This window comes from Falco biarmicus, chromosome 2 (genome assembly GCF_023638135.1).
Source record: "Falco biarmicus isolate bFalBia1 chromosome 2, bFalBia1.pri, whole genome shotgun sequence".
Lineage (NCBI taxonomy): Eukaryota > Metazoa > Chordata > Aves > Falconiformes > Falconidae > Falco > Falco biarmicus.
In genome coordinates, this window is record NC_079289.1 from 22,074,479 (window position 1) to 22,096,850 (window position 22,372).

Sequence of the window (22,372 nt, forward strand, 5' to 3'; positions counted from 1 at the left end):
AAAGTCTCTCTATGCTCTTAAAAGCGGTTCTGTTGGCAATCTATAAAGAAAAAAAAACTTTCATCAAGTTATAGCACCCTAAGGAGGAAAAGTTCTAGCCAGACTATATATAAATATGCATTTAGTTCCTGATAAAATGTTTAATTCCAGCATCTAATAATATTTGCAACAAAAAGATCTCTTTGTTAGAGCTCATACACTTTTACTTTCTGTAGGGCTGTTATAAAGTGTGTTCCCCATGGTTACCAAAAATTGAGTAAGGCCAATCTCTGAAAATTTAACTTCAGCTGTGGCTCAGTATCACTCCTGACTCGGTGCACATGCGATGGTTTTTCTTAGGAAGGATGATGCTGTTGCCTCGAGTTGGCTGTGCCCTGAGCCCAGCTGTAAGACCGAGCTGCTGAGGCTCTCCAGTGTGCCACCCTCCAGCTTCCCGGCAGGTCCAGCATGAAGGACAAGGTGGTTCACAGCTCGCTATGAAAAAATACTCGTTAAATGAAACGAACATATTGTAGCAGAGAGGATCACAGCACATGTCCCCCAGAGCATATGGATGCACAGCTACTGGCGACACGAGAGCCTTTGAGCGGTGCTTCACGCTGTCAGTCTTGCTTGAGGCAAGTGAGCTTGAGAGATGCTTCTCCAGGTGAGGCAACGCAAGTGAGCTCAGCAGCGTCCGCTCAGCACCATCAGCGGAAAGTGGACGTGATATTCCTGATCAGGCAAAAGCAGGAGAGATCCTGGCCCTGCACTCAGGATTGTTTGCAGAAAGACATCTCTCATGGTCTTTGCAACACCTCACATCTCGATGCACCGTCAGACCGCTCACCCCCCGCGAACACAAGCGCCCGCAGGCCCAGGGTTAAAAAAAGCCTCTTTCAAATTTAGCTGCAAGAAGGGAGCAAAGATTTTAGGGCTTAATCTTCCCCTGCTGTGTCTACGTGACTTAACCAGGACAAAAGATTTCCTTCCAAGGTTTATTTTGGTGAAGCCTTGCTGAGATCAGATATACCATTTGTAGAAGAATATCTGTCCATCTAGTTTATATAAAAAAAAATAGTTTCTCCCCATCCCCGAGATGCTATTCAAATATCAGGTCCCTACTGTAAGCTCACCAGCACTGTTCTTATTTTGCCGTACTAGCCTTGCGTTTGGGGCCTTATTTGAGAGCTACTAAAGGAATCTGAGCCTTGTTCTTGGCATTAACAGGCCCTTAAAACACACCCAAAAGGTCATGAAAAAATAAAAACAATCCACCCACCAGCTTTGCAGGCTAAACCTCAAATGCATTTAACATTGAACGCTTGCTACAAAACTAGTGGGGGGGATAAAACAAACAAGCCTTGGTCCACTGGATTGCTTTAATAAAAGGTTTATTGGAAATACTTTTCTGCAGACATACATCAGTCAACAATGCTGTTCAAAGCTACAAATTTTCTAAGTTTTCTGAACCTTCTAAAAATACAAGTAAATGACCTTCATTTGTATTCAGTCTGGGAGGGAAACAAACTCCACTGTAATGCGATGCTGTATTTAAACTACCAGAGGACATTAATAGGACCTGAAAATGGTAACACTTCTACAGGAAAAAACCCACGCACCCCTGCTGCTCTGCTGGGAGCCAATTAAACATCCCCCCACAGCATTACTCCTCTCTGCATACCCAGATTAAAACCTCCCCATCTGAAACAATATTTAAGCGATTTGAGTACAGATATGACAGACAAGCGGGCACATGACTTGGCTCGCTGATGAAAAAGATGCTGTTAAAGATCCTGTCACTGAAGCTGCTGAATACTTGACCTCCCAGCGCAATGGGCTGCACTTCAGGGGCAGGAGGAGGGACAGGGGGAGGTTTTCAAGTCAGACGACTCTTCCAACACACACATGCACACACAGTCCCAGAGGGCTTGGCTGCCTCACTGCTTTATATCTGGAGCCCCCCCTTTTTTTTTAAAAAAAAAAAAAAAAGGGGGGGGGGGGGGGTGTTGAGAAGCAACTTTCAGCAACTTTCTAGTCCATGAGCTCTTGACAACAAGAAGAGCAAGTGCTTGCTTCCCTTTCGTGAATGAAAATATCAACCAGCAGGGCAGAGGGGAGCATATGCACTGCCTGCTAAATTCTGTGTTTTCTAAGAAACCGTGCGGATGTTTTGAAATTGATTAATTTATGCCAAGACAACATCTGGAACATCTTCGCAGGGAAGCCACCCAGTAAGGTAGTCAGAATTTAAAACAATCACGTCTTTCTGTTAATGTTGGCTTTTCCCCTTGGCTTCATCACTCCGTAATTACAAGGGTGCTGACCTCCCGGCTACGCAGTGACAGTTTGGCAATGTATTACTTTTCTTCATCATTAAACTCCTGCATGACTGCCCAGAGCTGGACTTGCCCACATAGAATTTGTCATTTACTCACTTCTATTTCTCTGTAGTAGCTACAGAGACACTGAGGGAGAACAATCCCCTCGTGGCAGACTCCAGGAGAACTTGCCTCACCTTTTCCATGCATAAAGGAAGGCTTTAGAGAAACACCAGCACTCAGCTATTTTACCTTCCGACCACACCACAAATAAGCAGGCCAGAAATCCAAATGAAACAACCCCTAGGCTTCACACTCTATCACAAAAAGACCCAGGTCCCCAGATAAACAATGGCCTATGGAACAGGAACCTGCCCAGGAGCAACACCTAAGAAGTCCCATTAACTCTCCCTGAATGATATTCCCCATCAGGACTGAAATAAATTTCGGTGCTCAATTCCTAAGTGTCCGTGAGGCAAACAGCAGCCCATAAACAATTTAGCAATCTGCCATAAGCCAGGAAACAACCTGCTAGTGCCAAAGGACGCTAAGCAGGGGGGCTTCTGGCAGGGACGCGTTCCCTTTCTCCGAGCCCATGACTCAGCTTGACGCCAGAGAAAGCTCAGCTTCAGGAGGTAACGGAGCTCCGCAGGCACACACACAGCTCTCTTCCTCCCTTCCCAGAGCCGCAGGAAGGAAGCAGAGAAGTAAGCTCCATCACAGCTCCTCAGGGAAGCCCGAGGAATCCCTCCCCTCCCTCCCCTCTGACAGCAGCAGCGGTCTTGGCCAAGCTATTTCGTTCCGCAGTTCTTTCACCCCTCCAGACAGCCCATCCAGGAGCACGTTCCTGGCCAGATAAACCCAGCCAAGCTGTCTGAGCTTCCCGCAGGTCACCGGGAAGCCACCACCTTTGGGATTCGCTTGTGTGGCCAAGCGGCACAGGGCACCTTCTGGTTTCTGTTTGCCAGCAAGGCTCAAAGCCTCCATTAATTTTGCTGCTATGCATGGAAAAGGTATGGAAAAAGTTATTCTCCGTACCCATATGGATATATTGTATTGTCATTTAGCGTACCGACCCGTCCTGTGGCCTTACTCCAGACACACAGCTCTGGTCACAAACACTGAAAGGTAGTAGAGGCTTTCTTTGGTGTCTGGAGGATAACGAAGCTTTCAGGTAAGTGGATCTGAACTCTCCCCCCCTCCTGGAGCTATTCAGGTCTAAGAAGTCAGTGTAAGCAAGATTATAAGACTAGGGAACATGAAATGGGAACAGGGCTGGTTTAACTGTGTAATCAAACTGAGGAGACTTGCCCCAGCCCCATATAGAAAAAAGCTCTAAAAAACCAAAACAAAACACATTTAAATCAAAATGTATGGCTTCACCAAATAAAGCACCAAGTCTTTCATGTATGGTACAGAAAGTGGGTAAAAGAGTGTTTCGCTGTTCTAACAGGAGTTGCTTGCAGTCAACCCAGAAAGCTCAGCACCAGGAAGAACTAGCTCCGGGAAGACAGCACCTGTCTGAATGCGCAGCTCACGTCCAAGGCCCGGCCTCAGCAGCACTAGCAGGTCATTTCCAAGGAAGCAGGGCCCGTGCTTCTGAAGGAGCTTGTTTTACCCGTGCTGCTGCTGGCAGAGTCCCACCAGGCATTGTCCATGATAGGAAGACAACCATGCCACCATGCCATGGAACGGGAGCTCCCTGGGGCTGCCTCTCTCAGCATGGCTAGAGATCTGCCCTTCGGAGCAGGATCTGGAACAGAGCTCCTGCACAGAGGGCTTCTGAGGCAGAGTGACATGGCTGCAAACAAGCAACACGCTAAGGAGAAGCGTCGCTGCCTGTTCACTCACTCGCCAAGTGACACAGCTGCTCACACAGGGATCACCAGCGGGATGGGAATGGGCCGTGTACAAGTGCAGTCATCAGGTTCATAACCTGCTGACTCTACATCTCTTCCATACCTCTTTATACCGCCTGCAGTGACTATCAGGAGTTACGGCTAGTAACAATACCTGGATTTGAATTCAAAACTCTCCCCATTTGAAAGGCACTTTGGCTGTGCCTCTAACAGCTGCCTGTGGGGCAGCCTCAGGGCTGTGCCCAGGGGACCTTGCAGGTACAAGGTACGGAAGAGGGTCTTGATCTGCTTAGTGCTCAGCATCCTTGAGGAGCTGTGGAGCTGCAATACAGACAAACTCAGGAAGAGATGAGTACAAGGGTCCTTCCACATAGGACAGAACGAGCCCAGCTGTCTGGAGACTGAGGAACATACATGGTCAGTGCTACATTTCAGAAGGAAACTGCTACCCAGATGCATTGGGGTACAGCACAGACACAGCCAAATTCTCCTCCAACCCATCTCACCGTTTGTTGTTAGACTCAAAAAGACACAAAGAGCTCTCCCTGCAAACTGGCCGAAGTTTAAGGCATTCATACTGTGCGATGATCCAAAAATTAAGGTAAAATACCCTCAGTGCCTTAAAACTAGGGAGAAATCTGACAAATCCGAATTGCTTCTCAGCAGCGAACACCCACTCAAGGGCTGCTCTGCTTCAAGCTTCAGCTGTGAGGCAGAACAGCAAAAGTAGAGTCCTCAGAGTATTTAAAAAATGCAATTAAGTCATCATTTATAAAACCAAGGAAGAATGTAAATAGGGTATCACTAGCCTGCACTGATGACTAGAGGCAATGCAAAACAGCAGATTTGGTGAGTTAGCCCCAAAGGACAAAATAAGCCTGCAGGACAGGGACAGCGTGAGGACCATAGGCCTCTCCAGCTCGTGGGGCTGTCCACAGAGGACCAAGTGGCACACCAGGTCCCTGCATTTCACTTATTCTGGTTCACCTGAGCTTTTCCTCTTTATTTATGGACACTGACTGTCTCCCAGCAAACACAATCCAGTATATGCTGTAAAAACAATGTGATCTTGGTAACACGAGACTTCTCCGCAGCATCTATTTGCTGGCTGAGGCAGGGGAAGACACTGCACATTTCTGGTGTGCACTAAGAGCCACGTGGTCTAGTGAAGTGCACATCAGTGAGGCTTGACTGTTATCTTAATTTACAGCCCATATAGTTCACGTTAACTCCACACACGCTCTTAGATACGTTAGCTGCTTAGTCTGACTCAGATACTTGTATTGGTTATTCACCATTTCTCCTTGACAAGTTATTACTGACTTCCATTGCTAGCTCCCTACAGCAAGACCTGAAGCCCTGTTAAAGAAAAGAAAATGTCAGCAGACTTCTCAGCAGTGCTCACCTCGGGCTCCAGCTCACCAGCTTTAATTTGCTACTAGGCAATTGTTAAAGGAACAGCTTCTATGCAAAGCAGCAATTATGGCATTACAAAAAGAAGCAACCAGATCCAGGTTTAATTCAGGAAAATCACCACTTCCTTCTGAATATCCAACCCCCCACCCACCCTCACTTTGGTCAGTGCAGAGAGCTGCCCAAGAACCACTTTTCTGCCCAGCGCTAGGCAGTTAAGTCTGGATAATCAAGCAGAAATCTCCCATTCTTTCTGCTCCAATACCCTGTCTAGTTGATAACACTTTCACATAGCGCTTTCAAAGGCTGCTGTTACTGCTACATGCATTTGCGTTAATGAACAAAGAATTCTGTTGATGCAGAGCAGCTGCCATTCTCCTTTTGCTAACACACCACTGGAATACACCTCATCATTGCTCACCAAGACAAGCAACTCCAACAGTCAGGCTACAGCATATTACAATACATTAATTCCTGTAATGACTCCAAAGAACAAGAAGAATGCCAGGTCTTGACCTGGGTGGGCTCTACAGGATTAACTCTGCTAGAGATTAAGGCCTTACAGTGATGATAAAGTCTGACCCACTAGCCCCCAGTGTCACATACTGTATAGCCCTGTGACAAACCCCATGTGTAATTCCCATTGAGCTGACAACCAACACACATACCTCGATCTAAGCCACCATTCACTCTAGGGAGGGTTTGTGTTTGTGACACACACTGACCTCAATTTACAGAGAGGTCAAAATGATACAGCCCATAGTCTGCACTAATAAAATAAATTACATTAGATGACAGCTGCTCCTCCCCAGCATCTCTCATTATGTTTTGTAAAATTTTGTTGCGCTAAGTTAAGAACAGGAAAGACTCCGGGATTGTTTCTATTCTCCGCTCAACACATTTACTTGCCCTTCTTCATTATCCAGAGGTTTTAAAAAGTTTTGTTCTGTATCCTCATGAAAAGCCTCCAAATTGTTTACATACCAACGTTTAGTGTGTGGCTTAGAGTACAAAGACTAAGCTGATCTCACTTTGTCTCAGTGGGAAGTTAATTTTCCTTGTGTTGTTACAAAAGGAAGGAACGGTTAGCAGTTTTGAGGACAGGCTTACACCACACATTTCCTAAACAGATTTTGTTTCTAAATAAAAGAAAGTGTTTAACAGGTTCGATCAGCATTAAGATTTAAAAGCTCCTGGGATCAGGTTTACCCTCCCCTCATTTATTCTCTGCACCAGTATTTGTGCCTTTAAACAAAATTTGTCTCCCAGAAAACACATACACCCACACTTGGCCCCTTGACATTCATGCCTATGGCAAAATTATTTGCATGTTTCGCTTATTGCATAATTGTCTCATTAGCGCTGCAGAAAGAAGGTGATGACTTCTCCCTCTGTGCCATCAGCCTAATCCAAGAGCAATCCTGCCTGGTGCTGCAGGAGCAAAATTTGGTTTTTAACACGGAAGGGGACTGAGCCTCTGAGGTGGCGTTGGGAATTGAACTGTAACACTTGAGTGCTGGCATTTACTTGCAACCCTTAAGGAAGATTAAGCCGGTGGGCCAGGCTGGCATTTTTCTTTTCCTTGATGAACATAAATATTCGTATTGAAATTGCTTTCAGATATCTTTAAATCTATAAAAAGTTCTGGATGATGGTCAATAGGGCAAAAAACAATGCCAACTTTCTAAATGCACAGATGTAGTATATACATTAACTACGAAACCTGGCTAAAACACAGCAGTATTTACTGTATATGATTCAGAAACATGGCTTGGTGACTAAAATTAATAGAACTTGTCTGGAGGACAGCGTAAGCTTTCTAAGAGCTCTTTCAGCTTTAACTTATGCCCCAGTTTTTGTTTTTTTTTCAAAATTCCAATCTATGCAAAAGCACGTCTGTCCCACTGGCACAGTGAGACCGTGGAGCCAGCATTCCTTCCAGGGCTCACAGGTACAAGTGTGTTGGGAAGCCTGGTGATGGATCAGATCTAGAAGAGGGACTGGTTTGACTGAACAAACAAACGGCAGGTCTTCTCTTCACAATGACCAGCTCTGTCTGTGTACATGTGGGTGCACGCATGTGTGTAAACCCTTCCTGACTTCCCTTTGCAAACCTGTCCTACTGGCCAGGGGAATGCTTCTTTAGGGTTACAGTATCAGCCTCCTGTGTGGATGCACATCTTCTTTCTCAACATCTGGCAAAAGCTTGCACCCTTTAAGTTCTCACTGTTTTGTTCTGTTCTTAAAGTGGGAATGGGATCATGGGATCAGGCTGTGTTTGAAGTGCACATCCAAATGCATCATGAAGAGTTACCAGGAGGCACCTATTTGAGTTCATCTTTGTGCACAATGCCATGTACTCAAGACAGCTGCCCTGCTGAGCTCTCTGCCTTCCACATCCTGGCTTTGTAAGCTATTTTATTGGGTTTTAGAAAGCTAAGATAGAGCATTAATAAGTCCTATAAGAGGGCAAGAAACATTCCAAGTAATTCATCGCTATCTTCTGTTACTCTGTCATAGAAAGGCAAATAAGCATTTTTAGCTACAGTGTTGCAATCAAAAATGTTATGCCGAATTGTCTGTTAAAAATTTCCGCCAAATTAGTAAACAGTGAATATTAGGGGGAGTAAGGTCTGCATGCAGCCGTGTGCACTTGGTCTGCGTGTAACAAAACAGGAAATCTCAGCATCCCGTTCCAATTAAGCAAAGGCCGATTTCTCATGGAACATAAATTTTTTACTTCTCTCCCAGAACAACCTTATGCTGATGTTTTAAATAGTGGTAAAACATTGTTTCTAATTTCACACCTCACATAGCACAGTCAAAGGCTTCATAACAACATAAACAAAACTTTAGGCAAAGCTTTGCAACTGAATTCAAACAATGATGTTCCCCCCACAATACGTACTCAAGGTTTGCAGGGAGAATACAGAAACTTGTTGGCTAAGGCCACAGAAATGAGTTCTCTGGTGTTTTGGCTGCTGCTGCCAACCCTAGTCAAGAATGTGTTAACAGTGGATGCATTGATCCAAATCCCATTATTCCCACCACCCATCGAGTAAAGAACCATTTATTCTATTTCTGCTCTCCTTTTGGTTGTATCGTAGGATCGAACAACTTGCGACTGGGAAACAACACCGTGTTCTTCTTGAGAAAATGCATACCCATCTGAAAAAGCAAAGGAAGAAGAAAAAAAAAAAATAAATCAATCACTGGAGTCCAGCTCAAGGGCATAGCCCATTTTTCAGACATTTAGTTTTAGACATCACTAAAAAGTTACATGACAGACCGCAACGATCTTCATGTCTGTGCTACGCTTCTGACATTTACAGCTGTGCACTACGTTGCCCAGGTGGCACAGAAAGGATGCCCGCTGCCCGCTCTGTCTGCTGCTCCCCTCCCCAGGCCGGTGTCGGGTTCAGAGTCAACATATCCCTCCAAGTTCATCTGATTAATAAACTACAGATTTGGACACCATGCGTACCCCATAGCGGCACAGCTTCTTGAAAGACAGCATACAGGTAGAGATTTGCTTTTTGGCTCGACTCCTCTATAGTCTGCTTGATATCAGCAGTTTCCCTGGAGGAACATGGAAATGTCTAGACCACAACTGGATCTGAGTCACACCTTCCTCTTAACTCCATTCAGGAATTTTTTTTCTACAAGTTTCCAGGTGGCATCTGACAAATCACACAGAGAAACTCTAGATTCTCTTGGCCGGTCACCCGTATTTTGAATAAAGCAGAATTTAACATGTTCTGGAGATCTTGATTTTGCTCAAGTTAATTCTGCTAGCTAGCACGATCCTTACGTCTCCCTAAAAATTACTCTCATGAAATTAGCCAGGTGTCTGATTTCTTTTAAAGTCTTGTGGACAAGGAAGGTGACATTTCTGACAATCTGCGAAACACTGCATTACTATAAAAGTCGCAAAAGCTAATAGGTCACCACAGTGAAACACCAAACAATATCTAAAGCAGACATAACCCTACAGAAAATTCTGAACAGAAAACTATAGCAAGGGACAACAGACTTTGTGACACCAAGGAAAGGTGATTTTCAGGTGTAAAAGGGTAACCAGAAAGGAGAAGGGCTAAGATTAGCATAGTTACAAAACCGGAAAAATGGGAAAGGCACAGGCTATACGGAACCACACAGTGCTGTGTAGTAGGAAAGCAGGCAAGAGTTCACGGATGTGAACGCTGCCTGGGAAAACCCCAAAATTATACCATGGCTAACTCTCCATGGGCAACTCTCCATCTCCCTCGAGCAGCTCTGGAAGCAGGAGCTTGTGAATTCTGAACTCCTGCCCCAGATTCGCTCCTGGCCAACAGACACAGCATCAGACAAGGACAGATGTCCCAATTACTACCCAGAGACCTAGCAAGTGTCTTTCAGGGGTCATCCCTTAACAGGCTCAAGGCATACTCTCCCCCCTCCAGCCCCTGATCAGGTACCGAGGCCAGGTAAGGCTGGAGCACAACACAAGGGACCCTGTGACAGAAAGGCACACAGGGTTGAACACACTCTTAAGGCAGAAGGGATGTGAGGCCCCTCAGCAGCTTGGCGTAGGCTGAACTTGCTCCCCATGGGCCTGAATGCAACTCTGAAGAAGGTCACTGATGCTGGTAGCCAGGAGAAGCCCAGAGATGAATTGTATCCCCCGAGTAAGGACCGTTAAACCTTCACCTTGACAACCAAGCTGGGTCCGTGTGAGCCAAGCACAGATGCCCAAGCACTCCTACATCTTTTCCTCAAGCTGATGCCTGCACAGGGAGGGAGATCACCAATTCCTACATAGCTGTAAGCTGCCTGGAAGAGACTTCTGCAACACCAGGGATGACCACTGTTCAGTTAATGTGGAGAGTCTCCTCTCTCACAGAATGCAGGTACACGTCACTTCTGAAACCACAGGGGCTTTGTTGCAGATGTGAGCTTAAGGCAGAACACACGCTGCCTTAGCAGGAGAGCACACTATCAGCAGGTTAGCTGACCTGAATCACAAGCATGGTAGGAAATCTTTTCACCAGCAAACGGAGTAGCTTCAAACAGAAATACGTCATCCGGAACTAACTCCAGTCACATCTTCCTCTTGGAGGGATTGCAGGACAGTATGAGATTTTATTATGTGACCAACCATCCCACCATCCCATTTTATTTTCCTTTAGCAATTCCATGCCAATATACATACAGCTACAGAGGTGCAGGTTATTTTTTCCTGCCTCCAGCTGAAGGTTCACAGAATACATTCACAAAATGCAAACACACAGTCTTTTGGAAAAAAGTATGTGCGTGCTAGATAATTGCAAATGAAATATGCTTTACAAAACAGGCTTTCATTTAAGAAAAGGGTAGATTCACACTTAAATACCTCCAGTGGGTTTGTTCCTTGCTAAGGGCCAGCACGCCGTTAGCTTTTTTGGCTAAATTCTCAATGGAGAGTCAACTTGGCCAAAGACCGCAAGCTTAAGCCCTAAACGACTGAAGCCGATGCCCCGTGACCTGGTCCGCATCAAGACTGCTTTGCTGTGTTTACCTACCCGGTAAGATCGGTAAGATCATCCAGCGCAGTGGATTCTTCAACTGTCCTAACTACTGCAAACGCAGCACTGACCCCACATGGGCGTGTGGAGCCCGTCAGCCCCAGTGACCTGCTTGTTCCCAGTGCCAGCACAGGCCAATGAACAGCCAGGCAGCCCAAGCACTTTGAGAAGCCGATGCAAAATGCAACCAAAGAAATACGTTCACCACTCTCACACCAGTAGAAAACACGTTAACATGGCAACAACTGTCAGGCTAAGATCATAAATGGTTAAGAATACCATACACATAAGGGTATCTATACATCCTTATGTTCTCGATCCATCCTGAAATATCAGCAATGAGGGTTTGGCCATGTACATCATGGGAAAGGCTGCGACCCCACACTTGCACACTGCCCTACTTAATTGAAGCTCAACATTTGGTAGTTTATGTAAAACTTTCCCTGTTGATCTCTATACAGGAAGATGAGTTCATATTACATTTTTTTTATTCACATTACAATTAAATTCAAGCTGTTCAGGCAGCTGACCGTGCCTTGCGGAATCAGACCGCTGCAAATGCTTCGAGTCCCATCCACACTCCCCAAGCAGCTCTACATTTTCACTATTTTCAGACCCCATCCAAAAACAATGAAAGTTTCCATCTGCCAGTTACTAGGGAACTTTTCGGAAGTTTGAACTTTTTCCCCCAGCTCCAGCTTTCAAACCACACCTATGAGCCTGCTGTGGGAACAAGGCCCTCATTGTTCGGCTCTCCTGCGGCAGCCCACAGAAGAAGCATGTTTCTTTGGGGCTTTCTGGGCACAACCCCACTCATGGCTGCCACAGAAGGAAGGACCTTTGTCCTTGGAGACTTCCCATTAATGGAGGAAAGGCACACTTCTCAATATCTGTCAGTGGGCTCCCTGGTTAACAGGAGATTCTTATTCTCATCAAATCTAAGGTTTCACTTGTACCAGATATTATCAGGCAACCTACTGAATTTTAAAAGCATCCTGTTGGTTTTTTTTTTTTAAAGCTTTGCTATTCTATTAGTAGATCAGAATCTAGTCTTCTGTTAGGTTTCTAAATTAACACACTTTTTCTGTTCACTGCAATGACTATTCTGGTCTGTCCAATGCTGAATTAGAGAAGATGTCTCCATGCCTGTCTCTTGAACACAGACAGTAACACTGTGCAAGCTCAGCAGCCCACTCACATGCAACAGCTTCCAAAACCAGAAAGGGTCCCGAATGCTCCTTTTATTCCAGAAAATCTGCTCATGGAAGGACTGCATACAGTTTTAGTCACTTGAGGGATTTATTTTAGAGACCTCCTACTCCTTGCATACCTCTGTTACAGCTGAACTGTCTGTCCCAGGTTTTGTTTAACCCAACTAGCAAGGTGGCAGCTCTTACCGGAAGCCTGTCAGAAACCTTGCCTCCTGCAGTACTTCACTATTTCATACATGCAGTGTTATTACGGCTTAGTGTAGTCCAAAGTATAAAATGCATTTTACCATCATGTTGTTCACCTTTGCAGAAAGATGCCCAGATTCAAATCCACTAAAATTAAGCTTTAGGGTTTGGGGGGGATGGGAGAGTTGTGGGGTGGTTTGGGGTTTTTTTTGGGAAAAAAAAATATCTCTTTTTAGAAATGTTGCTTCTTAGATACCAAAAATCTCTCTGACTTAAAAATCAAAGTTAGGGCATCACTTGGCCAACCAGATTCTCTCTCAGGCCAAACATCTGGTTCTGCACAACTTTGCAGAAGATTTGATATGATGTCGCAGTTCATATTTACCAATTAAACAGTAAATATTAACTCAGCTTTGACTTCTCCAGCAACCCTCTTCCACTTATCCTGGGAAAGTGAGAGCTGCTTTAAATCTTTAACATTTTGATTAATCCTTACAGAAATAATTCATTTCTCTGGTGATAAACTATGCCTGTGTTTTCTAAAGGACCCACGAGGAATTCCTGACAAATGGTCCCATCTCTTTTGTCCCAGATACTAACCTACTCATATTTGCATGTAGAAAACGGAGCCAGATGCCACAGCGTCAATTCTAAACTAATTATTCCTTTTCCTTAAGTTGATTTTAAAAGATTGCAACACAAAAAATACAGAATGTATACTGTATTTCAAACACAGGCAAGATAAGAGGAAAGAGTTTAAAAAGCATCTCCTGTAACTACCCTGTTGTTTTTCAAATCAAAATGCATCAGCAGAAAAGTGAAAGGAAGAAGGTGTCTGCTAGTGGAGAATAAATGGTGGGATTAGAGCCCTCAGCATGAACACGTTATTATTATTTATCGTTTCCCAGCCCCCATACTGTGAAACAAACCTCAGATGACAGGTGCTTTTTCTCAATTGATTAATAAGGTGCACACCATACACTCTGTGTTCAGATTTACTCTGTGCAATCACCATGTTCTGTCAATGGAAGAGGGATTTTCTTTGCTAGCATAGGAAATCTGGGCCAAGTGCAGTAATCCTCATTCAGGCATGCCTCTCCACATTTCAGAGGGAGTTTTGCCAGAGCAGTGCTTAATGAGAGTGGGATTCAGCTCTATTTTTAAGAGCATGCTGAGACAAATGACAACTAAACACTGTCAGGAGGTATTCTGAATTACAGGAGGGAAACTGCACTAGAGGGACGTTATGGGACTTTCCTTACTGACAGGCCTGAGGGTGCCTGAGCAAGTGGGGAGCATCATCCTTCTCATCTTACTGCTGAGGCTCTGGCGCACAGGTGACACAGGTCAGTCATGCAGGAGGAAAAGAAAGGTCAACAACCATCTTTTCTATCTACAGAGCTTGTCTAAAGGAGATGCTACTGTGGCAGGAAAAAAAAAAAAAGACACACATGAGCTTGGATGGAAACCTGGAGAAAGCTCACCTGGAGAAAACCTCATTGCCAGCAAACCCTCTGAGAGGGAGAGCTTTTGGGAGTCATTATTGCTCCTCCCTCGAGTGCGAGCCCCACAGCACACTAAAGGGAAGGGTCCAAAGACACCTCTGAGAGCAGCCTGGTGGCATTTCCTGCTTACTCTTAAGAGGCTTCAAAAAGCAGATGGCAACAGGCAAATTCAGATCTCACTGGGCACCTTCACCAGGAGCTACATCAAACCCAGAGGCCATCATCATCACTGCTGCCTACAAGATTACACTGAAATAGTTTTATGTTAGCACATGGGCTTGACAACCATCTACAACTCTTCCACTTAAGTCTCAAGACATTACCACCCAACCTTTTTTTTCCCACCACCCACCACGAAGTTTTCAGAAAGCTTCCCAGAAGTTGTACTGGTAGGAAGGAACGACATGATCTCTGACAGTACAGCGAGTAGATAGATTCCTTTCATGTTTTTGACAGCTCTGTATGATTCAGGAACACAAAAACAAAGCCAGAGCAAGAAAAACCAGCCATGAAGGTCTTACACACTTTTAACACCGAGCCAGTTTCATTTAAGAAATGAACCCTGGCTGGCCCTCCAGTATGGCACTGGCTGTGTGGCTCTGCCACCAACCCTGGGGACTGGATCCACCAGAGCCTGGTGCTTCACGGGAGCACCCCAGCCATGCATCCTGCCTGACGGACTTGTGCTGTGCCAATGCTTTTGGAGGCAGGCTGGCTCCATCAGAGAACTAAGGAAACACAATTTCTTAAGCTTCTGCCTTTCATATGGGGCTATTCAGACCTACCTTGGTTGTCTTTTTCCTCCCACCACAGACCACTAGTAGTAGCCCGACACCCCACTATGAAATTTTCCTCCTTTCCATGTGATTGGAAACCTATTTAGGCATTGTTTATCCTCCAAAAAAATGGAAACAGTTGTTGTCAAAAATAAACTGACTCTCAAAAGTGTACTGCATCTTTATAATCTGTGCTAGGAAATTTTTCTTTCTTGTTGGGACTCATTTGGTTAAGCTTTTGTCAGCTCTAACTAAAAAAACTGTTTTCCTGCTTTATATGCAAGTGTCAGATTCTGAATTGAAGTCACACCAGCAGTTTTTGGAAGAAGTGGCCTTCACAGGCTGGGAACTTGGAGCCCTGATGGAAACATACAAACAGTTCAAGATTTCAAACACAGCGCTTGCAGCGTGATTTAAGGTCTTGGCCCAGCACATCAAGGCTACTGCCCTATTCATCAACTCTTTGCTTTGAAGACTTCTAGCATTTAGTAAACAGTTGTAGACTTTAGGGTTGTGAAAACCACGCATATGTTCCCTAGATTTCACATGGCTTTGTGCATATAGCAGCTATGCAATATTGGAAAATAACACTTGACAAGAGATGACAAGTTTTAAGAGTCATGGATATGCCATAAAAAGCGTTTTTCAATCCTAACAGCTTCACAATCAAAATTTATGTTCATGTCTTGACTCATTTAGCACTTAATCATTTGCATTTATAGGGAAGCTGGCTATGCACATTAGGGCTTATTTTGATCTCATTTTTCTTTCTCAATCACTATTCACCTATTAACAACGTGATGATGTGTTTTATCAGACTAAAAGCATATATGAAGTCTGACTAGTTACCACTGGTGTATCTCCTTTCTGCACTGTGGTAAGTCTCCACAGCAGACTACTGTGACAGCAATTTTTTAACGCATTTTATGGATTTCTTCTGCCAATCATTGCCTTTGGAATCTCCTCAAAGAGCATGTTCGCATGCCCAAAGCCGTGCTGCCACCAGCATCCCTGGCTCCTTGATACAAAGGATTATGTCCTGGCAGGAGCACATGGTCCACGGAGCTGCTCTGGGCACTGGCCTCTTTTCCCAGGAGCAATGGGATTGATCGCTAAAGGCCCCACATCTATCACTTGACAGTGATGGCCTTGCAACAGCTCTGTGAAGGATGAAGACTAGCAGATCCGTCACTGTCCCACTCCTAGTTAAATTCCCCATGGAAAATAGGAATGCCTCAGGCATTTGGGTTCTCAAATCCCAGTCCTGCTTCCGTGGCCCAAACCACAACAGCTCTGCTACAGAAGATGACACAGCCAGCAATGAGATTTGACTTCCCTGGGATTCCTAAACACTCAGGTATCACTTCTCTCTGCAACAGCAACACAAACCCCAAATCCTGAGTGCCTGTCCCTTGCCCTGTGTGCAGCAATACTGCATGCTGGGGGGCTATTTTCTTTAGCAAAATGAGCATATTTTGACTACCAGTTTAAACACAAGAGAGACTGCATTTTACCACTAGAAAGGGTTGACTGGAGTCCCTAGTCCCTTGAGACAGCAAGGTCCTTCAGTGTATCTGGCCTACAGAGCTTCCACAACATAAAAAATAATCTAACATTGACAAAAGACATCAGGTCCAGCAGATAAAGGCTTATCACATGTTCCTCTAGGAAGATGAATAAATGGAAAACCTCTGCATCAACAAGAAATGCAATTTATTCCAAATAGCAGCAGTAGTGAGGTGTGATGTTGCTCTTCTTCTCCCAGCAGAGGACAAAGAGGGAGAGGAGAGAAGCAGCTCTGCATGCCATGGCTTTCCTCATCAGAAACACACAAAACCCCTAAGTGGCATCCCTGAAACATCACTGTTATCAGCTAACTGCAGGTAATATAACTTTTCACAAAGAAACTGTTTCTATTTAAGCCAGGCTCTATCACAACATTTATTTTATCCTGCAATGTTTTTGATTTTACAGTATTCTTGAGACTATCAGGATTTTACATTTAGAGAAACTGCATATAGGGATTTTGTCATTTAGACCTGTTGATTGGATCCTAGGGAATTATCCACATTTGAGCTCCACTTGCCTAGGGCCAAATACACTAATTCCACTTCCAAATTTATGTGTCTTGCTTGGCAGCTCAGCCTCTACACTAGATTATCTCTACCTACAATTTAATTAAAAAATAATCACCCTTTGCTTCACTCATCTGGGACTGACTGCTGTGAAACCCACATGCGTACGTGATCCACTACTTACGTGATACACTTTGCTGGACAGAATGAGCACGGAAAAGGCTCGGAGGAGTTTTCCTGCCAAGCCTTTTTAACAAATGATCACGTTCGTTCACGCTGAGGGAGAGAAAAAAAAAACAAAACCCAACAGTGAGTAACCAGATAACTTCAAGGTAAAAGTCAATTGTATTTAAAATACTTGGCAGCTGTGACTTCGTCAGTATTTAAGATGGTTGTAGCATGAATAAGTTTTCTCTTTCTTTATCAAGAGAACTCTCTAATAATGGAAACTCCTCCTTTCTAAGGCCACTTTGTGTAAGTCTACTTTTTGTTAATCCATCTCTAATATTAACCTCATGACTTCTGAATGGCCAATGCCTAGAAATTACTACAAACCATATCAGAAGCCTGATTTCAAGTGATACAGAACATTAAAAAGGAGATTTCTCTGTAGTACTATGTACATGAATCATGGCACCCACAAACTGCCTTAGAGAGAAGGAGCAAAGCGTTGTGGCTTAGCACATGGTAAAAGGCTTTATCACACCTGCAAAACGGCCGGGAGCAACTGAAGGTGGGACCCATAGTTAATTCTGTCTTTTAGAGAACACCCTTATTTTCACCTCCCGTACTGGAAAGAAAACCTTCTATCCAGGTTTTGATTAAAAACTCCTTTGGTTTACACAGTTCCTGTCAAAGGCCTCAAAATTATCACTGAACTTACAGGAAGTGAAAATACAACCTTAAGGGGAAAAATACAGTATGCTTACAATAGATTAAACATACGTACACAAATCATTACAAACATTCTCTGCTGATTTTTATTAAAAACACAACTCATTTCATCAAGAACTTTATGGTCAGAATTAACAAATGATGGCTAAGATCCTGGCCTTTCAAAGCACATAATTACATATACAAGTCCCACTAAGTTCAATGGGGTTTAAAAATAATGTAGGTGTCCAAATCTCACTGCACTGGAGCCTCAAATAACTTATACATCAGATTATTTTGAAAAATACAGTGAAGTCTATTTTAGTTCAAAGTTCCTCTGTGATAGGGTTGATTTTTACCATTTCACCCTCATTCCTAACACTGAGATGAAGCCAGGGCACAGGACAGATCTGTTTGCTAGTGCAGCTCCTTGCAGTGTCTTTACCCGATTTGTACTACATCTACACTGTGTTTCCATTTTCACAGTCTGTTTGTTCCTTCCCATCTTTATTCACCAGCAGTAATTCCACTGGTTACGCTGCAAACATGGATACACATCTGAATGCCAACATTGATATCTTTTTTGGATTAGATTACAAATTCACATACATTTGGTATATGGAATGGAAATCCCAGCAAGCACAGCTGCTGCTGTCAACAAGCTTACAACAGCTTCAAACAAACAACTCCCTTTCACTGAAGCAGTTTGCCAACTTCAAACAAGAAAGTAACCAAAGACTCTCTGAGATACCTATAATGTGTAATCCAGCCATGCAGGCTTGTATTACACTTAATAGTCCATTAGGGTAATATCCAGACTCAGTCCTCTGTGTAGTGCATAATGAGCTGTCCACAAAAGAAAGGGAGGAATCTTCCTCTTTTTCCTATGGTCTCTAAGCTCAGAACTAAAACCCTGTACGGCCTATGGATCCCTCCTCAAAAACTTGACAAACCGTCAGCATTTTCAGACACTTGGTCTCTTTCCCTTCTTCCCTTGGCACCACAGAATCACACCTGCAACAGATACACCAGGTTGCTTTCCTTGCCTGCAGTCATTGAATGAGTATTCCCTCCATATGAAACAGAAGTTGATAACAGATTTGGAAGCAAAACTATAGGTACCAATTGGGAGTGAAAGCGTCAAACAACCTTTAAGAGCTCTCGATTCATGAGATCTGCATGCATTAAAAGAAGAAAGGATCACAGGTTTCCACTAAAACCAGGGTTACAGCATGGAGGCTTCTAAAAACCTTCAAAGATCCAACTAGTTAAAAAACCGAAGACCAGCTGACTGTAAGAAAATCAAGTACATACACAAAGAAATCTCTAACTGCTCAAAACAGGCAGCATAACGGAAAGCATGTACTACGAAGAATCACCAGGTAAGGGTATGGCAGGAACAAAGCAAGAGATGACATTTCTCTAACCTTTAACAGGCTTACAAAGTTGTCAGCCTGCAGAATCAAGCATTGCCAGTGCATGTGCAAACTATCAATGCTGCACTGTGCAACCTCCCCCGGACCACGGAGGACTGCTAGGTAACTTGTAAGTCCACTGACCAGTAAGTGCAGTGAAACACTGAATCTACCGCTGTCCTGTGAATGACAGAAGTGGAAGACTTGTTCATCTTCTGCAGGTGAAGAACATAAATGTAGAGTCTTTCCCATCTCAGCAGGAGAACTGGAGGGTGGTTTTGGATAGACAGCTTAAAAAGGAATCTTAATCTGATCAAAAAATATTTGTTCTAAGCAACATGTGCTGTAAAATTCTTACACTAATAAAGGAATTAACCGCGTGTCATGGTTTAACTCTGGCCGCCAACCAAGCACCACAGCAGCAAAAGGCATGAGGACCAAATTCTTCATCTGCCTATCTACCACACCGCAACAGAAGTGCAGGATGGCATCTGCTACAGGCCAATAATGGTGAGCTCCTCGGGCTTCTACATGTAATGTGTGGAGGAAAGTGCTGTCAAGGGACTTCCAAACAGAAGTGATGCATTGCAGCTCCAAGGAAACCAAAGCTAGACTATCTTTGATATCACTAATTATAATCAGCTATTTCAAAACTGAAGTCACACCTGACTTTCTTATTTGGGTAATTGTATTAGATCGTACCTGTGCAGAAAAAGAAAAACTCACAGAAGAATTAGATCATTTGTGGTTTAAGTGAAAGGGATGACTAAATCGGCTGCAAGTCACCACCGGTCAAGTACTATAAAATGAGCTCTTAATCCATAGAGGTAAATGTAACACAGCTCTTCTGAAATGGATGAGCGATTTATTAACAGATATTAGACCACCCAATACAAGCCCTGAAAGGAAAGTGAAGTTAAGTGGGTTTCTTAACTGAAGTATTTGCACTGATAATGAGTCCCTGCTTTCCAACAAAGTTTTGGTCTGCTACCAACAGATAACAAAGAGAAGACTTCTCAGTCTCCCTCACACTTTGATGCAAAACAAAGGATGACATCAGACCCCGAGGCACCAGGTTAAGCCTTCCTCACAGAAACATTGCTTGTAAATCAACCCTAAGTATTAGCCGTGATTTTAAGTGTTAATTCTGCTTTCCAGTCACTCAGAGCCAGTGCTTAAGTCCTCCCACGGGACATAAGGATGTGCATCTTAAGATGCACTGAAGCAAAAGAATAAGAGAACATGAGATTGTACTCTTGAGTATTGGATATAGTTATGTTCATACTCGGGACCTCAAAAATGGTGTTAAAATGGAAGAAATCACAAACTCAGACATCTTTATGGGAATCAGTGACGTGGAAAGTGACAGTGAAATATGCTTAAGTTGGTTAGTTCGTGACCTCAGAAGGGGTGAGGGAGAGACACCATCTATCTGTAATTATATGAAGGACAAAGGACAGGCGAAACTCTTTGAACTAAACAAAACAAATCAGAGATTAGAACAAAAACTATTTTAAAACATCCCAATTCTGAGGGTTACTACAAAAATAATTTACCAAGTCATTATTACTCAAGTCATCTAAAACCAGATTCATTACTATCGATAATGAAAAATACCTTGGGCCAGAAATACCTTTGCAATGGCTTCCTCAGAGGGTCAAGATGATTTCTGTCTGCCTGGAAGTCTGTGCTAACAACATTTCATGAATTAAGTGAATGACAAATCAAAAGGTAAACTAAAGGCAACATGTTATTTAATAAGAATATTTTCCATTCCACAAATAAAATGACTCTTCCATTTTCATATTGGAATTGCTCTAAGGTGTCAACAGAGACCTTAATTTTATTTTTCTGTGTTCTCTTCTCATCCTTTACAAAAACAAACAGCCCTTAAATCTAGGCAACAAGCATCTGGCTTTACACATTCAAATGAGGTGCATCAAAACAAACAGAATAATTCAAAGCTGACCACAAGGTCCCGCTGTCTCATTTGCTCAAGTAATTAAAAAAAGATGAGCTTCGCCACCAATTAATCTACTGAGCACTAATTAGCGTTAATGAGGATTTGCCGTACTTGGTATAGCTTGACCCAGAACGTCCTCCGGAGTCCACTAATTGGCTGGTGGCAAAAGCAGGGCTCACAAAAAAGGAAAGGTTAAAGTGGATGCAGGTGTCTCTTAAAATTGGATCTTCCCTGAGAAAACACACACATATCCCAGTTAAAAAAAAAAATTCAGCCCCCTCCCCCTTCTCTCACAAGAGCTGAACTCTTAAGAAATGCGTTTGTGTGTTGTTACGAGTTACTAGAGGAGACAGAGCGCACTGGCGCTCCAAATGGGCAAAGACACTTAGTTACCATTGGGTTTAACTCCCTGCCCTTCTGGATTATTCAGAATTCAGTCAGATACACACATATACAAATGATTTGGTTTTCTGTTTTTCTAGTTTCTAGAAGGAAGAACTGAGGTAACCAGTGAAGCCTTACCAGGCTTGCTAAAGATGACACAAATAAAACACAACAGCACATATCCCAGCTGCTATCCCTCTGCCTTAAAAAATCCAAAGAACCTGTGGCAGAAGCATGGCTCTTCACTGCAAGATACCCAGCGTCCATGGGTAAGCCCAGAGGGCAAGCACAGTATGTACGTCCATAGGTAAGCAAGCATGCAGCTGTTTTTCCTGTCATCTGAACAGCTATGAACCCCCACGCCCTACTGCCCACAGGTGCACTGTCACCGTCATCCTATTGTCCAGGGCTGCCACAGCATTTAGCAGCAGGTAAATCATTGCACAGCTTAGTTTAAAAAAAAAACTCTCCAAAGTATAGGCTGAAATTCTGCCCTTAACTCCTAAACTTCCCTCCTTGCCCATATGCATTTTCAAATGGAGCAGCAGACAAACCCTTGTTCAGCCTCTTTCCTTCTACTGTCACACACTCTGTTAAACATGTTGCTGCCTGAGAAGCCCTGGCTGGCCTGCATTCCTCTCCTGTTGGAAGAAACAACTTGCAACGTGTTGTTCTCACGCTGCGACAGCATAGAGGGAGGGAGGGAGGGGAGAAGAAAATGTTGTTTGCAAAATATATAGTGTGGCTAAAACACAAGGTAAAAGACCAGGAAGTTTCTGTCCCTGTCATCTTTAGCTGTGGATTAGGTTTTGAGTGGAGAAGATACTCTTCTCTCCCTTTTTAAAATTTAGAATAAACACCTAATAATG

The 22,372-nt window shown here is 43.7% G+C and overlaps 1 protein-coding gene across 4 annotated transcripts in view; it reads right to left on the reverse strand.

Annotated features, from left to right (window-relative positions):
* Positions 1-1,356: 1,356 nt before the first annotated feature.
* The window catches only part of ATP8A2 (ATPase phospholipid transporting 8A2), a 349,988-nt gene continuing 328,972 nt past the window's right edge, over positions 1,357-22,372 (reverse strand). For all 4 annotated transcript variants that reach the window (XM_056328949.1, XM_056328950.1, XM_056328951.1 and 1 more), the window contains 2 exons: positions 17,053-17,144; positions 1,357-8,740 (listed from right to left, as the gene is read on the reverse strand). In XM_056328949.1, coding sequence (XP_056184924.1) covers positions 8,643-8,740; positions 17,053-17,144 — 190 coding nt within the window. In that variant the 3' untranslated portion in view covers positions 1,357-8,642. The remainder of the gene's footprint in view (positions 8,741-17,052; positions 17,145-22,372) is intronic.